Source organism: Tribolium madens, unplaced genomic scaffold (assembly GCF_015345945.1).
Source record: "Tribolium madens isolate multiple individuals breed KSU strain unplaced genomic scaffold, Tmad_KSU_1.1 Scaffold_3;HRSCAF=73;Tcas5.2_LG2, whole genome shotgun sequence".
Taxonomy (NCBI): Eukaryota; Metazoa; Arthropoda; class Insecta; order Coleoptera; family Tenebrionidae; genus Tribolium; species Tribolium madens.
The window spans coordinates 6,768,242-6,783,559 of record NW_025401006.1 but is presented as its reverse complement, the minus strand read 5'-3'; the positions used below and the strand labels follow the sequence as shown (position 1 = coordinate 6,783,559).

The 15,318-nt window shown below is 32.8% G+C and overlaps 1 protein-coding gene across 3 annotated transcripts in view; it reads right to left on the bottom strand.

Moving 5' to 3' along the window:
* Positions 1-472: 472 nt before the first annotated feature.
* Positions 473-15,318, bottom strand: part of LOC123007949 (protein O-mannosyl-transferase TMTC1-like) — a 94,717-nt gene continuing 79,871 nt past the window's right edge. For all 3 annotated transcript variants that reach the window (XM_044403488.1, XM_044403485.1, XM_044403487.1), the window contains exons 4-16: positions 14,863-14,936; positions 9,447-9,584; positions 8,922-8,994; positions 6,917-7,020; positions 4,367-4,556; positions 3,451-3,572; positions 3,231-3,395; positions 3,035-3,148; positions 2,831-2,974; positions 2,447-2,652; positions 2,259-2,394; positions 2,078-2,210; positions 473-1,727 (exon numbers count right to left, since the gene is read on the bottom strand). In XM_044403488.1, coding sequence (XP_044259423.1) covers positions 1,539-1,727; positions 2,078-2,210; positions 2,259-2,394; positions 2,447-2,652; positions 2,831-2,974; positions 3,035-3,148; positions 3,231-3,395; positions 3,451-3,572; positions 4,367-4,556; positions 6,917-7,020; positions 8,922-8,994; positions 9,447-9,584; positions 14,863-14,936 — 1,788 coding nt within the window. In that variant the 3' untranslated portion in view covers positions 473-1,538. The remainder of the gene's footprint in view (positions 1,728-2,077; positions 2,211-2,258; positions 2,395-2,446; positions 2,653-2,830; positions 2,975-3,034; positions 3,149-3,230; positions 3,396-3,450; positions 3,573-4,366; positions 4,557-6,916; positions 7,021-8,921; positions 8,995-9,446; positions 9,585-14,862; positions 14,937-15,318) is intronic.

Here is a 15,318-nt window from a genome sequence, read left to right as displayed (position 1 = left end):
GGTTTTGAAAGACGCCTTCGAAAAATTTTAGATTGGTCTGTTTTTTTTTTTATTTTAATTAACGTAAATTATTTTTATTGGTTTAAGGTACCTCTATTATTGTTCTTGATATACATACCTTATTATTATACTAGTCGTGAAATACCCTATATATACTTTAAAACATTTGTTCCTAAAGTTGAAATAATATTTCTGGAATTTAAACACGAAATTAAGGCAAAATGGTGAAGAAAGTTTACAGAAAACTAATCGAACGAAACGTTTCTTTGGGATGGCCTCCCCTACATGAAATGAAAGTACGGTTTGATATAGACCACCAACAATACTCTTTATTTACACGCGTTCTGCTTTACCGACTAAGTAAAATCAATATTTAAAATTTTTGTTTGAATATGTTGTGTGTTTTAATTTATTATTTATGGAACTGAGTTGTTGAGTGATAGAAAGAAAGCCGATTTTGTTAATAAATAATTTTATTGATTATCAAAAACCTATACAAGTATTTTACAATTTGTAGACACAACAACCTTATAAATATGTATGTTTGCCTTAATTTCACTTTGAGAAATAGTTTCGCCTAATGAATATTTAGTATACAGAGTTCATGAAATGGCCCCATCTAAAAACAAATATCTCAAACATAATTTTAGCCATAATTATTTTACTAGCGGAAAAAATTTCACAGTTATCAAGCTATATATACGGAGAGAACAACGTTTTTACTCGATCACATTCATTTTATTATTATAAAAAAATGTGTATATGGAACCTTAATCTTCAACAATGTTTTATAAAATGCTTTAAAGTGAATTTACTAAGCTACTTAAATCTAGACTTTTTTGTAATACTGTTTAATTTTATTTACATTTCGTGCAATATATACACTGTAAACCGGTTTTGGTTCGTTCATACCATTTTTAAGAATTTTACAAAATTATTTTATTAAAAATATCTTTGTTTTTATCAAATTCAGTCATTCAAGAAATGTTTCTGTAATACTGCTAAAGGAGTGAGAAACTAAGCTACAAAATCAAGCAGTCATTCAAATTATTCCCACATGGTTGTCCCTACCTAGTTTATAACAATAAATGGTTCAATTTTTGTGATTTAAGTATATTAATATCAATTCCTCTCTCGGTTAATCTCACTAATATTAAGATTAGAATGTAATTTTAATACCCTTCACATATTACAAAATTATGAACATATCAGGATAAGCAGTAAATAAATACGTAACAACAGTAAATTTAAAATAACATAGCTGCAAAATTCTTTTATTACGTATCACGAATAGGTTAGTTTGACAATTTTGGGAATAAAAAATTATATTTATTATATACTAGGTAAAAATACATACTAATTCGTTTAGAAACCAGTCATATAATTACTATATTTCCAAAGTAGTTCTTTTAAATTTGTCGTTTATCGAAAGTGTGAAATTTTTGTACTATTTAATGTCTATCATTGTTATAGTTAAGCAAAAAATCACAAAAACACAATTACATAAAAACAACATTCTGAAAAAGCACTTTATTTCTTTAATCCAAGAAATGCTGAACCATCAGCGGCGTCGAAGGTTTCTGTTTATGTAATTTTTGTTGCACTTTGCACTGCTTCATTGTGTGATACTTTGTCTTGTTGCTTGTCTGCCTCGTCCATTTATTTCCGATTTCTTCACTTGGAGCGATTTTCTTTATTTTGCTTGAACTTTGTACGCAACGACTACCCTAGAAAAATAACTTTCTGTTACAATAGTGCAGTCTTGGGTTATTTAACGTTATTGTTAGCTGAAGTCCTAGAAGTTTGTTCAAAGGTTGGACTGGTCACAATAGGGAACAGTTTTATCAAGTTGGAAAACAAAGAGTGTCTTTGTTGAAAGTTTGATAAAATATTCAAGTCCAAGCAACTACGAGTACCTACGAGTATGTATTTGAAATTTATTTAAATAAAATGGTGTCTTTTTGAGTCAATAATCAAGAAGAACAATTTGAGACGCTTTTATGGCTGTGCTCATGTTCCATTTGGCGACTTTACGGTGAGAAAAAGTTACGAATGTATTAGTCTGGAGACTACTTACAAGTAACAACGTGCTACAATTGTCGTAGGCTCTAGCTTTATGACTCAATTCACTTTTAAGTTGCCATCCGTGTAAATAGACGTGTGGGCTTATAGGTGGTTCGCCTCTTCGTATTCGTAAAATTGACTGCCATCTATAAAAAAGACATCAGAAAAGAAATTTAAGTATTGATTTTTCTGACCTTGTGATCAATTGAAAGATACGTGAACTTTGACCGAATTTACGTAGAATTTTTGAAGCACCAAGCATCGCTTCCTGGTAGGAGGTACACACGGAGAGGGCCTTCCAGTAGAAGTGAAGGGCCTTGAGATTATCGCCTAGAATGTTTTCAATTCAGCATTATGAAGCAGTTGCGTGAAGTTTAATTACTTTTGCCTAAAAGCCAGTGGCCGTAAATGGTGCTATAATAGGGGTCACGTGGGTTTAGCAAAGCGACTTTTTTGAGTAGATTGTTGACACTTCTGTCGTTTGGTCCTCGGAGTCTTGCTAATTCGATGTAGGCCGGTGTGAACCTGGGTTCAAGATTGATGCACCTTTTTAGCATGTGTTCGGATTCCGCTGTCCGATTCAGTTTCCTGAAAAGATATATTTAATTCTGCGGTGTCCCATTATGTGAATAAATAACATGTTTGTGTTTGTTAAAGCCGTTTCGTTGGCATGTTTGCCGCAACCGATACCGTTGTCCTATTTAGTTACATGCCAGAGCCAAATCTGGTCAAATGAATTATTTTGTATCAATTAGAGACGAATTACCGATAGAGCTGACCCAGGTTGTAGTGTGCATTGACATGGTCGGCCGAGTACCGAATAGCTGCTAAGAAATGCTGTTCAGCTTCTTGTTCGTTGCTCAACAAAGTGCCCAAATTATTGTGGGCACTTGCATAAGTGGGCCATAACCTGAAATCGATCGCAACTTGCATTAATCTACTTCAAATAAAGCATTAGCAAACAACTCACTTCAAAGCTCTGTGGTAATGGGACTTAGCTAATTCAGGTCTCGCCGAATCTCTCAGAAAATTCGCGTAGTTGTAATGCATCTTGGCGTTGTGCGGTAATGTCATTAACCCGGCCCTGGAAAAAGTTTACATTTCAGGGGATTTGAATTTTTCGATTAACTTTTTTCCGATTATAATAAAAACACTGGAAAAGTTACCTCAGAAGGGATTCGCGGGACCGCCAGTCGCGATTACGCACAACAGTGCGTAAACAATTTGTGGTCAATAAAAGCATCACGCAACAAATTATTGTCTGGCGATGTTTAGAATAAGAGGTCCACAAGATTTGGATTCCATATACTACAAGGAGGGTACAACCTAAACTGAAATTGAAGGCGAAATTGAAGAAAAAGAAACGCAAGTTTGTTATATACTTACCTAGGAATATACAAGACCCTCTCAGCCACTACAAATCCTACAGTAACAACCAGATTAGCTGCTGGCAAGAACGGAAAAATGAGCAACATGAGGCCAAGTACTACTGGGGTATGCTTCTGATTCTGTAAAAAATAATTTACTTAGGAGCATCAGTAGAATTAAATTTGCTATTTCTTTGTGTGCTTAAATTTATCATATTCTGAAACGAGTCAAAAAATTAGATAAATGTATTTCATGTTAATGCCAATGTAACGAATCTTGGAAAGCAAATATTAGGGCAACATTATGATATTATTTGCGTTTTTCAGAAGAAGCGAGTTGAGAAGAGATATAAGTATAAGGAAAAATGCTTTTAACATTTTATAGCATTATTTTTATTTCCTGGAATGTAGCGCTGTATACTTAATACTAGCATACGTTATGTAAATGTAAATATTTCCGTTACATTAAACTGATATGAGATACGCGGTCAATACTTTACTACACAACATTTTCGAGGGCAACGCTGCGAGCTTTAAGAAATTCTTGGCTTTCAAAGTGACGTCAGTTATATTTCTGCGGTTTTTTATTGTGTCAACCAGAGGGAAGTATTGACTGTATTCTGTCTATTTAAGTTCGCTGAGAATTAAATTGTTTGCTCGTGTTGGAAGCGATAAGTGTCTGTGACAGTAAATCCGGTTAAAAGATATGTCGGCGTCAGATCTCCGAATTTAAAACGTTCGAAATTGCCTGCTAATGGCAAATGACTAAGCCAACATTTCAGGTGCATTATGTTTGCATGCTTCTAGAAAATTTCAGGAAGGTTAATTCGGCTCCAACTTACTAGTATATGTACACAGAAACAATCGAATTCTGTTTAACAACAGGAACAAAGGGTTAAAGCCCACACAGAACTTGCAATGTGGGTTTAACTTACCTCAAAGTCGCATAGACTTCTTATCAAAAGCAGTGCCGCCATTCCGAAGAAGAAGCACGTCATCAGATTCCTGGAATCTGAGAGTGACGTTACCAAGGGTATCGACCCCATTTGCCAATCATGCGACAGCGTTGCAGGACACAGCAGGAGCCACCAGTTGAACGCAGCCAAGTAGCAGAAAGTTAACACCCTGTGAAGAGATTCAGCACTATGAATTGTGTAGGTCGGAACTTTGCAAACATACTGGTATGTGTTTACTCCCTAGATCTTTGCCATGCCTTTGGCATGCTAAAACCGCTTTTGCAGGGAATTATCCCGCGTAATCCTGCAGAGGTTATTATTATACGAGAAAAAGCAACTCAAATATTTGAGCTCTAGCAGTTATCTAACATGAGTGAAAGCTCGCAATGATATAATTGCAGTTAAAAGGAATCGGAAGCTTTGAGTGATTTTAATGTATTCTAATGGTTTTTAGAATTTCGGGCCTAAAGCGCGTATCACTTTCGACAGGGTTGAAAGGTTTCAGGTGTTTGGACACTTTTAACGGCGGTTGAAAATTTTTTTGTGGATTTCACACACTTTTACAAGCGATTAAAGTTTTACGGAGTAGGTGATTACGAGGCAAAATCTTTTAAATAATTTTAAATTGCAAGACGTGATTTAATGTGCAGGAAAAGTTTTAAATTTAATTTCAGCCCTCATAACGTAAAAGCTGAAATATGTCGTGGATTTATCTCTAAAGTTCACAAAATTTTTGACAAAAAATTTAAAATATCTTTTGTTATCTATTCAAATTTTGGGTTTTGAAACAAAAATGAGTTACAACTCATTTAAAAAAGCGGTGTCATTAATAACTTCCTGTTTCAGTCAGTATTTATTATTTGTAATAGAAATTATTGGTCGATATATTTAAATCCAGTTTTGATAAAATATACGAATGCTGACAAGGTCGTTGTACATTTAAATGAGTTTTTGATGTAATTCGTCATGTTCTGAGCCAACAATTACATGTTAGGAACATTAGCAAAGAAAAGTCGTAAAATTGGCCGTAGTAATTCGTTTAGGGAAATTTGAAAGGGTGAAGTTTATTAGATTTGGTTGAAAGTCGTTTAAACCTTTCTTTGAGTCGATGTGGGGTCAAGCATACTTTGGTTTTGCATTTCAAAATATTTGGTTAAATACTAGGCAAGTGTAAAATAGGTATCCTTTGATGAAACAATTTATTTCATCCGCCTCGGCAACTTTGCTGTACAAAGTAATCATCTTGCGGTGTTATTAGTTATGTCTTCAAGCTTTAGTATCAAACTATAATATGTTATATGTTGCCGCATTAATACAGCGCTATTATGTCTCGTTAAAACCATTAACCTCATACGTAATCGGATTGTGAGTTAGCAGCTTCGAAGTCCTGGAACCTGACGTAAGATTTCATTCCCTTGGGTGTAGTTCGGGTGAAGAAAGCTATATTTCTTGTTTAACTACTTTTTGCTTTTTATATAACTGCTGAAATTTACTAGTATTGTTAAATCAAAATTTCATTATTTAGATTTTATTTGCTTTTTGCGAACGAGTTTTTCCGAGACGTTGCAGAAATACATAAATCCACAACCTTAAAAATACGAAAACAATTTATGGACAAAGCAGGAAAAATAAACAGAACGCGCATTACAAAGATTGTAAATGTTATGATTTAATTAAACACCATATCAAGATAAACAACAATTCTCTATTAAAATATTTATTTAGTTTCCGCACATTGTCGAAGAACTTTCTGTAATAATATTTGTCTCTACTTTAGCGTATCGTACCGTGTGCTGAAATCCTTACAATAACAAAAACGTTCACTTCACTGATAACCTCGAATAACAAAATGCGACTCGAGAGACACCAATAAAACAAAAATATAAATATTTCGCACAGGAAAACAATTTACAAACGCGATATACTGCCCCAAAACAAATATATTCTCATACAAAGCGCGGCCAAATATTTCATCCCAAACTCAATTATTCTCTTCACAAAGTAAACATTTTTTAATCATTTTCTATTTTACATTTTTAGAATTGCGATAAATCAACTGTGTTAGGTGAACACCCTTTTGAGCATAAATTCAACCCCTGTTATCAGCAGCACCCCGCATTGAATTTCCGTGATGTTACGACTTTGCGACTATCGACAACTGGCCGAAACGAAACTTTATCGTTGACAAACTTTTCATAAAGTCTGTATTTCGTATTATTTTCGTTTCGAACTTTTGGAATTCCGTAATTGCAAAAGTTCGACTTATAAACCATAGCACTGTAATTGCCACCAGGGACTAATTCAATATCTACGTGTGTTTGCGATAATATATTCTGTGGAAATTTATTTCTGATTTAGTTTGGTTTTAATCTAACGAACAGTCGATTTTCATTTAACTGGTTAAATATTTAATTTAGGTTAAATTAGGAACTGGAAAAATTGAAATGAAATGTTTTTCGTGTTTGATCAATACACAGAAAAATATGGAAAATAGAACACTGAAAAGGAAATAATTTTCTATTACCTTACCTTACATAGAGAGACGGATGGAAAGCTGTGGGATTATCCTGTTGCGAAAACTTGGGTAAGGATCCTTGTAAAAGAGCCAGTCTGATGGCAAGTAATATACCAAGCTGTAACAAGAAACCTTTATTTTATACACATATCTTTGCGAGAAAACTTAATAAAAATACACAGAATAAGAACAAATGTACTCTTTTATAGTTGCAAACATCTGCGACTTGATTCAGATTTATTTTAAGACACTTTTACTTTTATAATATAGGGATTTTTTTTCGAAAATTGAAGGCTTTCTAACATCAAAAAAAAATTGAATATAGCTATACAATTCCTGATTGTTTTTGAAGCAGTCAAACTTTTTTAATATATATTTCTGACTATGCAGAGATGACAGAAACTAATAAAAATCAAAGAAGGATATAACAAATGTTAAATATTTTCATTGCTCTTGTGAAACGAGTTATTTTAACTTTTATTAAATTGTGTAAATAAAATAAAACTTTGTATAAGGTATAGAAACGGGCTGTTAAAGCTATTATAGCACAGACGCACCATAAAACAATATTAAATGAAATATATTTTCGTATTTAATGATTCATTTAATTTCCAGAAATGTAATAAATGCGTCGAGTATTCTCTCGTCGAATTATAAAATGAGTGGAAATGTAGACCAGTTTTCGAGTGCTGTTGAAAAAAACATTTCACTCATATTTTCAAAATTAGCCGCGAAAAGCAAAATTTCGAAACGAATGCTCGCCGAATTATGCAAATATGACGAACAAAAAATTGTATTTGTGAGTTGCGAGTTTGACGAAACGAATTTGTTTTAGGTCCATTTTAATTTGCATACATTTCCATGAAAAGTTTCAATAGCTCGCATTAAAAAATGTTTGAAACTATTCTAACCCCTCGAGAGCTTTAAATTGTGTATTGTGAGACTTGTTATCTTATCCAGTCCATAAAGCAAGAGTTCAATTTCGAAACTAAAAATTTGTTAAAGGAGAATATTTTTTTAAATGAGTAGTAATGATTCAGATGTCTTCTTTCACTGGCAGCGAATCTTTTTCATGCCGAGTGAATAATTGCAGCGAATTTATTGTTGAACGTAATTCCGTTGTACCACATACAAATTAAATTTGCTGTAATTATTCATATTAATTAAATGAATTGCCAGAAATGACACAACAATGCTGGCGAACATTGCACAAAACTTAATCAATATTTTAATAAAAGACAGCGCTTTGTGGCCATTTTGCCGACTCTATCAATGCATAACACTAGGTAAATTAATTTATCTTCAGGTTCATTCCGAATTATCATCTGTTGTTAGCATTCCAATTCAGTAACTGTTAAATATACAATCCTGTTTATTGGACAGTAAAACGGTTTTTATAACCCATCCAAATGGTTATTTTTTAATTCGGTGTTAACGAATCGAGGAAATTACTTGTCCACATAATTTTTTGTTTACTATTCTCATATCGTTGAAGTTATTTCAAAGAAAATTTTTGGTTACTCACGAGGAGCTAATAAAAAATAAAACTTGTACTAGGGTGGAGAACATGTGGCGCAGTTTCCGTTATAAATTATTTGATCGTGACTGTCATTAACTGGTAATTATCGTTATCCTTAACTATGAGGTTAACTGCGGTGATTGATTACACTGACAATAACAAATGGCGGTGATTGATGAAGTTTTAATAGGTGATAACCGGATTTGATTAAAAATGCAATAAATCGATTTAAATTTGCTGTAATTAGTTTAGCGTCTTAGTTTTATTTGAGTAATTTGGAAATCTTGTCGTAATTAGAAGTTTGTATAAACAGGAATTTTTCCCGTTTAGTTTAATTGGGAAATTAGTTAAAAATTCATGAAAAAGATCATCTGGAAAAAAGTCCGGACATAGATTTTCGGGCTCATTTAATTCTCGGAGTTTTCGAGTTGAACGAAACTTCCTCTTAAGTTGTTAATTAATGTTTTAAATATTGATTTTATAAAGTTAATTGCACTTACCGATGTAAGGACCTTTGCAGCTCTATTAGCAAATTGCTGGGTTTCCTGATTCCATCTCACTTCGACTATTGTTCTAGAAACAATGTGAAGAAAATTAATTAAATGTGGAATTCTAGGATTTTATTAGCATTTACAATACCGCTCCATGAAAAATGGATGTAACCGGAACGTGGCTTAATATTTAAATTTCAAAGGATATTTCGTCCTTTCGCGACAATAAAATGAATAGTAACTAATTCACTTTCATACCTGCCTGTTGATAAAATTCAATTTAACGTTGTCACTCACTGTTGTTAACTGACGTTTATTGTATGCATTATGCAAATTATAATTAATTTTGAAATCAACTAATTTTCAACACAAGAGTTGAAAACAACGCCAATTCTATTTTCAATGAAACGGAGGCTGATCTAGAATTTCAGCGTAATTTTAATTATCCTTCGTTTTACAATGTGACCAAAACCAATTACACTTTGAAGGATAAAACGGCCACGAGAATCGATCTCGAACGTCATGCATACTTACTTTTTAACGGCAGGCCAATGACGATAAAAGTCGTACGCCAAATTGAGCAAAAAAACAGAGACTCCGGTTTCCTTAGCCAACATACTGAGGCCTCCCAAAGAGACGCTGATCCAGATATGACACTTGCCGTCGGGATGCCTGCAACATAGCTCCTACTTTTAACAATTTTTCTATTAAATTTTAAACAAGTTCTAAAGTGCCAATTAAAAGTTGCGTAGGAGTTTTATTAAAATTCTTTTAAATAAAGTGGAGGCAAGAGAATGATTATCTACGAATTTTTAGCTTAAAACTAGCTAGATATGTGTTCTAACGTTCTATATTCTTCAAAACTTGCATATTGAATAACTTGATCCTTTGATGTCAAATTTTTAAAAGTTGCTACGTGACTAGAAGTTAAATGCAAGAAATCTATTTACTTTGAATATGGTGTACAATAGCTAGAACATAGAACTAAATAAGTTCACCGCTCTTTGATCCATAAGAGCCATTATTCAGAATTTTACAAACAAATGATACTTGTTTTAAATTGCTCGGAATGATCAAGCCAATATTTACACAACTTGTTTGTCAATGATTCTTAAGCATAGTTTGAGTTACATTTTTAATATTTTTTTTTAAATTCTAGTTTCAAATTAAAAGTTTACTGAAACTTAAATTACATATATTAATTTTTAGTTCACTGATCACTGATCAGGTAAAGGTGAAAAAACTGAAACGGTTATATTAAAATTCTTTTCAAGTATAAGATATGGATTTTATATATAATCTGTTTTAATTAAGTTTTTAAAAAGATACTTTCAATTCTAAATATTTTTTCTTTTATTTTAATAATTTAAAGTTTACTCAGGCGTGATTGGATCAAATGGGATAAAATCAAAGCGAGTCTTCATTTTTTAAGATTCATAAAATCCACTGTTATGATTCATTAAACATTATTGAGTAGTAATATCACCGAATTTATCACCAATTTAAACATAGAGTCTCATTATTAATTGCATACTAGTGAAACTGGTAAAATTAATTGGAAAATTGTTTCACTTTTTTCAAAAAATTTACGGAACAATTTTGATTGGATGTTTTGTTTTTATCTTTATATTACGAAAACATGTTTGTAATACAAATATCGTGTTTGTAAATTAAATTGTTTTGTAAAAATATTTTCTTAGCGTGCTTCAAATCGAGATTTGGGCAAAAGCTTTTTACTACTTAAAATTTAGGTTAATAAAGTTTTGTATCAGAATTCCCGTTCGGGGATAATTTGGAAAAGGTTTTTTCGAAATCTTTTTTGTTAAATTGTACCTACTCTAACGTTTTATTTCATGAAAACACTCAACAATAATTACCATTATAGTGCAACAATAACTCAAACTCATTATTTATTAAGCAAATAAATGAAGATACAAATTACCGAAACCACACATTGGTTTGTGTAAATGTAATTTGTGGCGTTAACATTGTATTAAAATAATTTATCGTAAAAATAATTTATGGTTGGAAATTTTATTTTGTGGTAGCAGCAGCGAATTTGTAAACACTAACCAAAGAAAATTCAATCCTGCTCAATCCGTTCACAAGACGACTTGACAGCGGTCTTACTATTCAATGTCTTGAACGCCTACAAAATAACCTTGTTGAATACAGACGAGATAGCTTCGACAAAAAGGAAAATCACATTTTCTTGAGGAATGGTTACTTTTCTAAATAGAGAAATTTAGGAAAATTTTGCATAATAATGCACTTTTTAAAATAGGAATGTTGTATAATTTAATATTTTTGGGTTAGGGGTTTTTGTATTTTTTATTCAAAAAAGATCAAAGCTTTGAAGCTACCAGACGCATCCACCATTTTTAAATTAAACAAATATTTTCCTATCGGTGGTCGAAAAATATTTTTCAGAGCAAGAATTACGGCTGTTTTTATTGAAAATTTTAAAGACAAATCGCAATTTTGATACCAAATAAATCATTTCGTAAATAATTATTTTTGCCACAGGAGTTTGTAAATTTTTTAGTGGTAAAATTCTGTTGAAGTTTTTCGCAGGCCAAAGTTTTGTTCTTTAAACCAAGCCAGACTGTCCTAGTTCTTGTGCTTGACATTCTTTTTAAATTGCACAACTCTACAAACTTTTATTATATTATTACGTCGTATAGCCCACGTTGTATCTGACCAGAAATTTCTTTGAGTGAGTTCGAGTATCAAGAATGTTTTTGGTTTGGTTTTGTGATATTCTGTTGTACTCGTATTGTGGTAGAGGTTGCATCGACGTGTCTTGCTATTGCCTATCAGGAGAATGCTAATAATCTTCCATGTTAGCTGAAAACAGTTCGTACTCGAGTCTTGTTAGCAATTCACACCCTTCGTATTACAGGCTAAAGCTCCTACTCCAATGACACGTAATCCATCAATTTCACCTAAAAAGTTAAAGAACCCGGCCATTCTTCACGTGCGTCTCTATCATTCCTCATTCTTGACTTATCGGTATTTTATATGGGCGGTAACTCCGCTGTGTATGGTTTTTATTTTATTTTTCGTCGATGTTTTTATTGTCGCTGACCCAGAAGTATAAATTAGGAGCGAATTCGGTTCAGAAACGATTAATTTTTTGGCTGAAACTTAATATTTCTCGTTTCCGGTGCACAAAGAGACGAATTTGCAACGGATAGCACAAATGGAATTGACGGTTGTGTTATTATCTACGCTGTTTGTGGACAGCGGAAGCATTAGGATTCGCTTAGAAACTCCTCTATATTTTATTCATGGCCTTTGACCCTGCACAATAAAAAAATATTATGACTTACGTTTCGACTATGTCGCTTTTGACATCATAAAGGATTGCAACCGCATAAAGCATATCATCGGGAATCATAAAATATTTCATTTTCTATTGTTACGAATCCATATGTCAAATGAATAAAATATAGAGTAGGTATATAAAATTTACTTCTACATAACAAATTTACTAGCACCATAAAAATTTTATCGCCAAATACACATAATAATACACCCCTCAATATTTTGTGTGTGTGGAACTAAAAATTATAATTTCAGACAAATGCAGCAATTTGCAAGATTTCTGCGTACTGCAATCGAAACGTAATGAAATATTCAAAATAACAGAGCGGAGTTTTCCAATCCCAAGGTTCACATTATTTATATTTGCCAGTAAGATATTTTCTTCTAGAACACCTGGGAAATCGCTCGGATAAACTCAACAAAATGAATATGAACACCCACCGTCCTTGAATATTACATAAACTGCTACGTGTTTGCATCTCAGCTTTTACATGATACGAAACGAATAAAATGCCAAGCAGAGGAACAATCGCGGCAAAAATTAGCCGTCGTTTGAAGACGTTTCAAAATCGTTTTTGTGATTTAATTTTTGAAGACGGACCGATTGAGTGAACGTGAAAAAGCGTAATAATAAATGTTAAGTGTGAAATTGGCAGGGTTCCCAACAACCCTTATCAAAGTTAGTTAGTGTTGAAGCGCGTCATCGCGCATAAAATTAGAAAAAAAGCTTCTTTTCGCTCCGACGTAAATTCGTAAGTTTATCTTACAATAAAAGTCAATAGAAGTCGTTTCGCGTGAAAATAAAAATTTATGTGTTGAGCGTTGTCTCTCAGCGTTGAGTTAAGTGCGCGAATTAATTATTTTAAAAATCTCCGTCCGGAATTTTAACACGATTCTAAAAGAATCTGCTTAAAGCAATTTTCACATCCTCTATGCTTTATATTCACATATTTTGACACGCATCCACTAACACGACGGAGGGAAATTGAAAATGCAAATGTGTAGTACAAAAGCCGGTCCGGAGTTTTTTTAATGTTTGACCAAGCGCGCGAGTTGTCTTCTTTGCTATCTGGCAGACTATTGGTGCCAGCTGCTGGCTTTGGTAATTGAAAAATACGGTTTGCAAGTACCTATATGTGGATAGATTAATTAATTTTGGACCCTCGGGAGTTTCATAGATTTTTGCTGCTTGTTTGACGAGAGAACTCATTGGAAATAACTGCAAAAGCTCATTCGCTCGGACGAGGACCATCAGACATGTTATTTTTGCCAAGCTTCGGTGGCAATCATTCAAATTTACTGGCTCGCGAAATTCGGGCTTTGTAATGGATTTTACAAAACAAGGACCCAACAATTAAAACAGTCATTAGGATGATTGTTAAAGCCAGGCGCTATGCCCACCACAACTTTTATTGCCAACATTTACATATTTATATTTACAACCATTATTGGTTCATATTTTATTAACATTATAACTTATTTCAAAACGCGATGACGTTAAAGTTTTTTTTTCTTAACCAAATTAAGGGTTTGAATTTAAATATATTCTTTATGTGAAAAAAATGTAGAGAAAAAAAGAATCTGACTTGCAAATAGCGTGTGTTTAGAAAGCACTATTGTTGCTGATTTTGCAATCAAATGGCGTAATGTTTTTTTTTTAATTCTATTTTTATAATTTTTGCGACCGTTAATCAACAATTTTTCCTACATTGTTTGTGACACTAGCTTAAGATTAAGCGTCTTGTCAGTTTAATTTCGAGCCTAGTCGCTAAAGTCACTTTTAATAACGATTCCTTATACCCAAGTGCAATTTCCAGTGTTTCCACATAAAACGCGTGTAACATTTTCTATTCCGCCGTTTCAATCCTCGCTATACTCTGTAAGGCTCAGAGGCTGTAAAAAACTAATACATCAGCGGGTTTCTAGACATTTTATTTCTTTCGCACGAACGTTTTCTGAAGCACTTGTATTAAATTATTTAAATAAAATTCAACATTGTTGCCGCGCTGTTTGCTATTGAGGTATTTATAGTCCCTTAAGGAAATAGGTTTAATCATCGTAGCACACTCTACGTTGATGGGTTACGATATTGCTAGTATCATGAAATTCATGCAAATAAAACTGCTTTGTTTTTTCAGGTAGTTTTACGTTGAAAGATAAACATAGACAATTAAAACGAAAGCTGGTTAAGTTTTTCGCTTTTAAACAGGTAGTTATTTTTAGAAGTAAGTAAAAAAACAAGTTTTGTAGTGTTCATGCATGATGGTTCTCTTGCTGCAATTGAAAGCTCTAAAAAGCTCACAACGAGCTGTATCTCAGTAAGACATTGTTCATTGCATCTTTGTTCAACAGCTTGTGAATATTTTCCTTATACACTTCAGATATAATCTTTATGAATACTAAATAATGCAATCCAATAAAACGATGTTGCTGCAAGCAACATCGTAAAATAGGTACGTTGTTTTATTAAAAACGGATTTAATTGAAAGTTTTTTTTTAATCTCTCATTTGACAAAGTCAGAACATTCTTTCGGATGCAATAAACATTCTTGTCGTGTGACATTTTCCAGATATTTCTGTTGAAAGAGAGAGACACGTAAGCAATATAGTGAAGTGTTATTACCCGTGATATGCCAGGAGCGATACTAAGAAGAAGACGCAAGCTAAAACGTCTGCTCTGCCCACTATACCCGTCACCTGCAACAACAATAACCACTTAACCTCAAACAAAACAAATCTCTAAAAGACTGACATACATACATGCATACTTCTGACATCGAAACTCTCTGAAAATTCTTCCACCGACGAGGATTCAAACAAAGATGAGAATTCAGAGAATTTCGAATTTCAAACCTTTATGTTGTCACAAATCATCCTGGGAGTCTTGACCAACATTTTTTTTATTTTTTTATTAAGCTTAGAGATCAATACAATTTATTTTCCCGGAGCAACAAACGAGATTAATAAATAATTTCATATTGTGTTGCCATTTATTTTTTCCATTGATTTTGCATAATTTAAATATATATCCATACATATAGAATTAATTACCAAATTCATTGATCTAATGAAAATTATT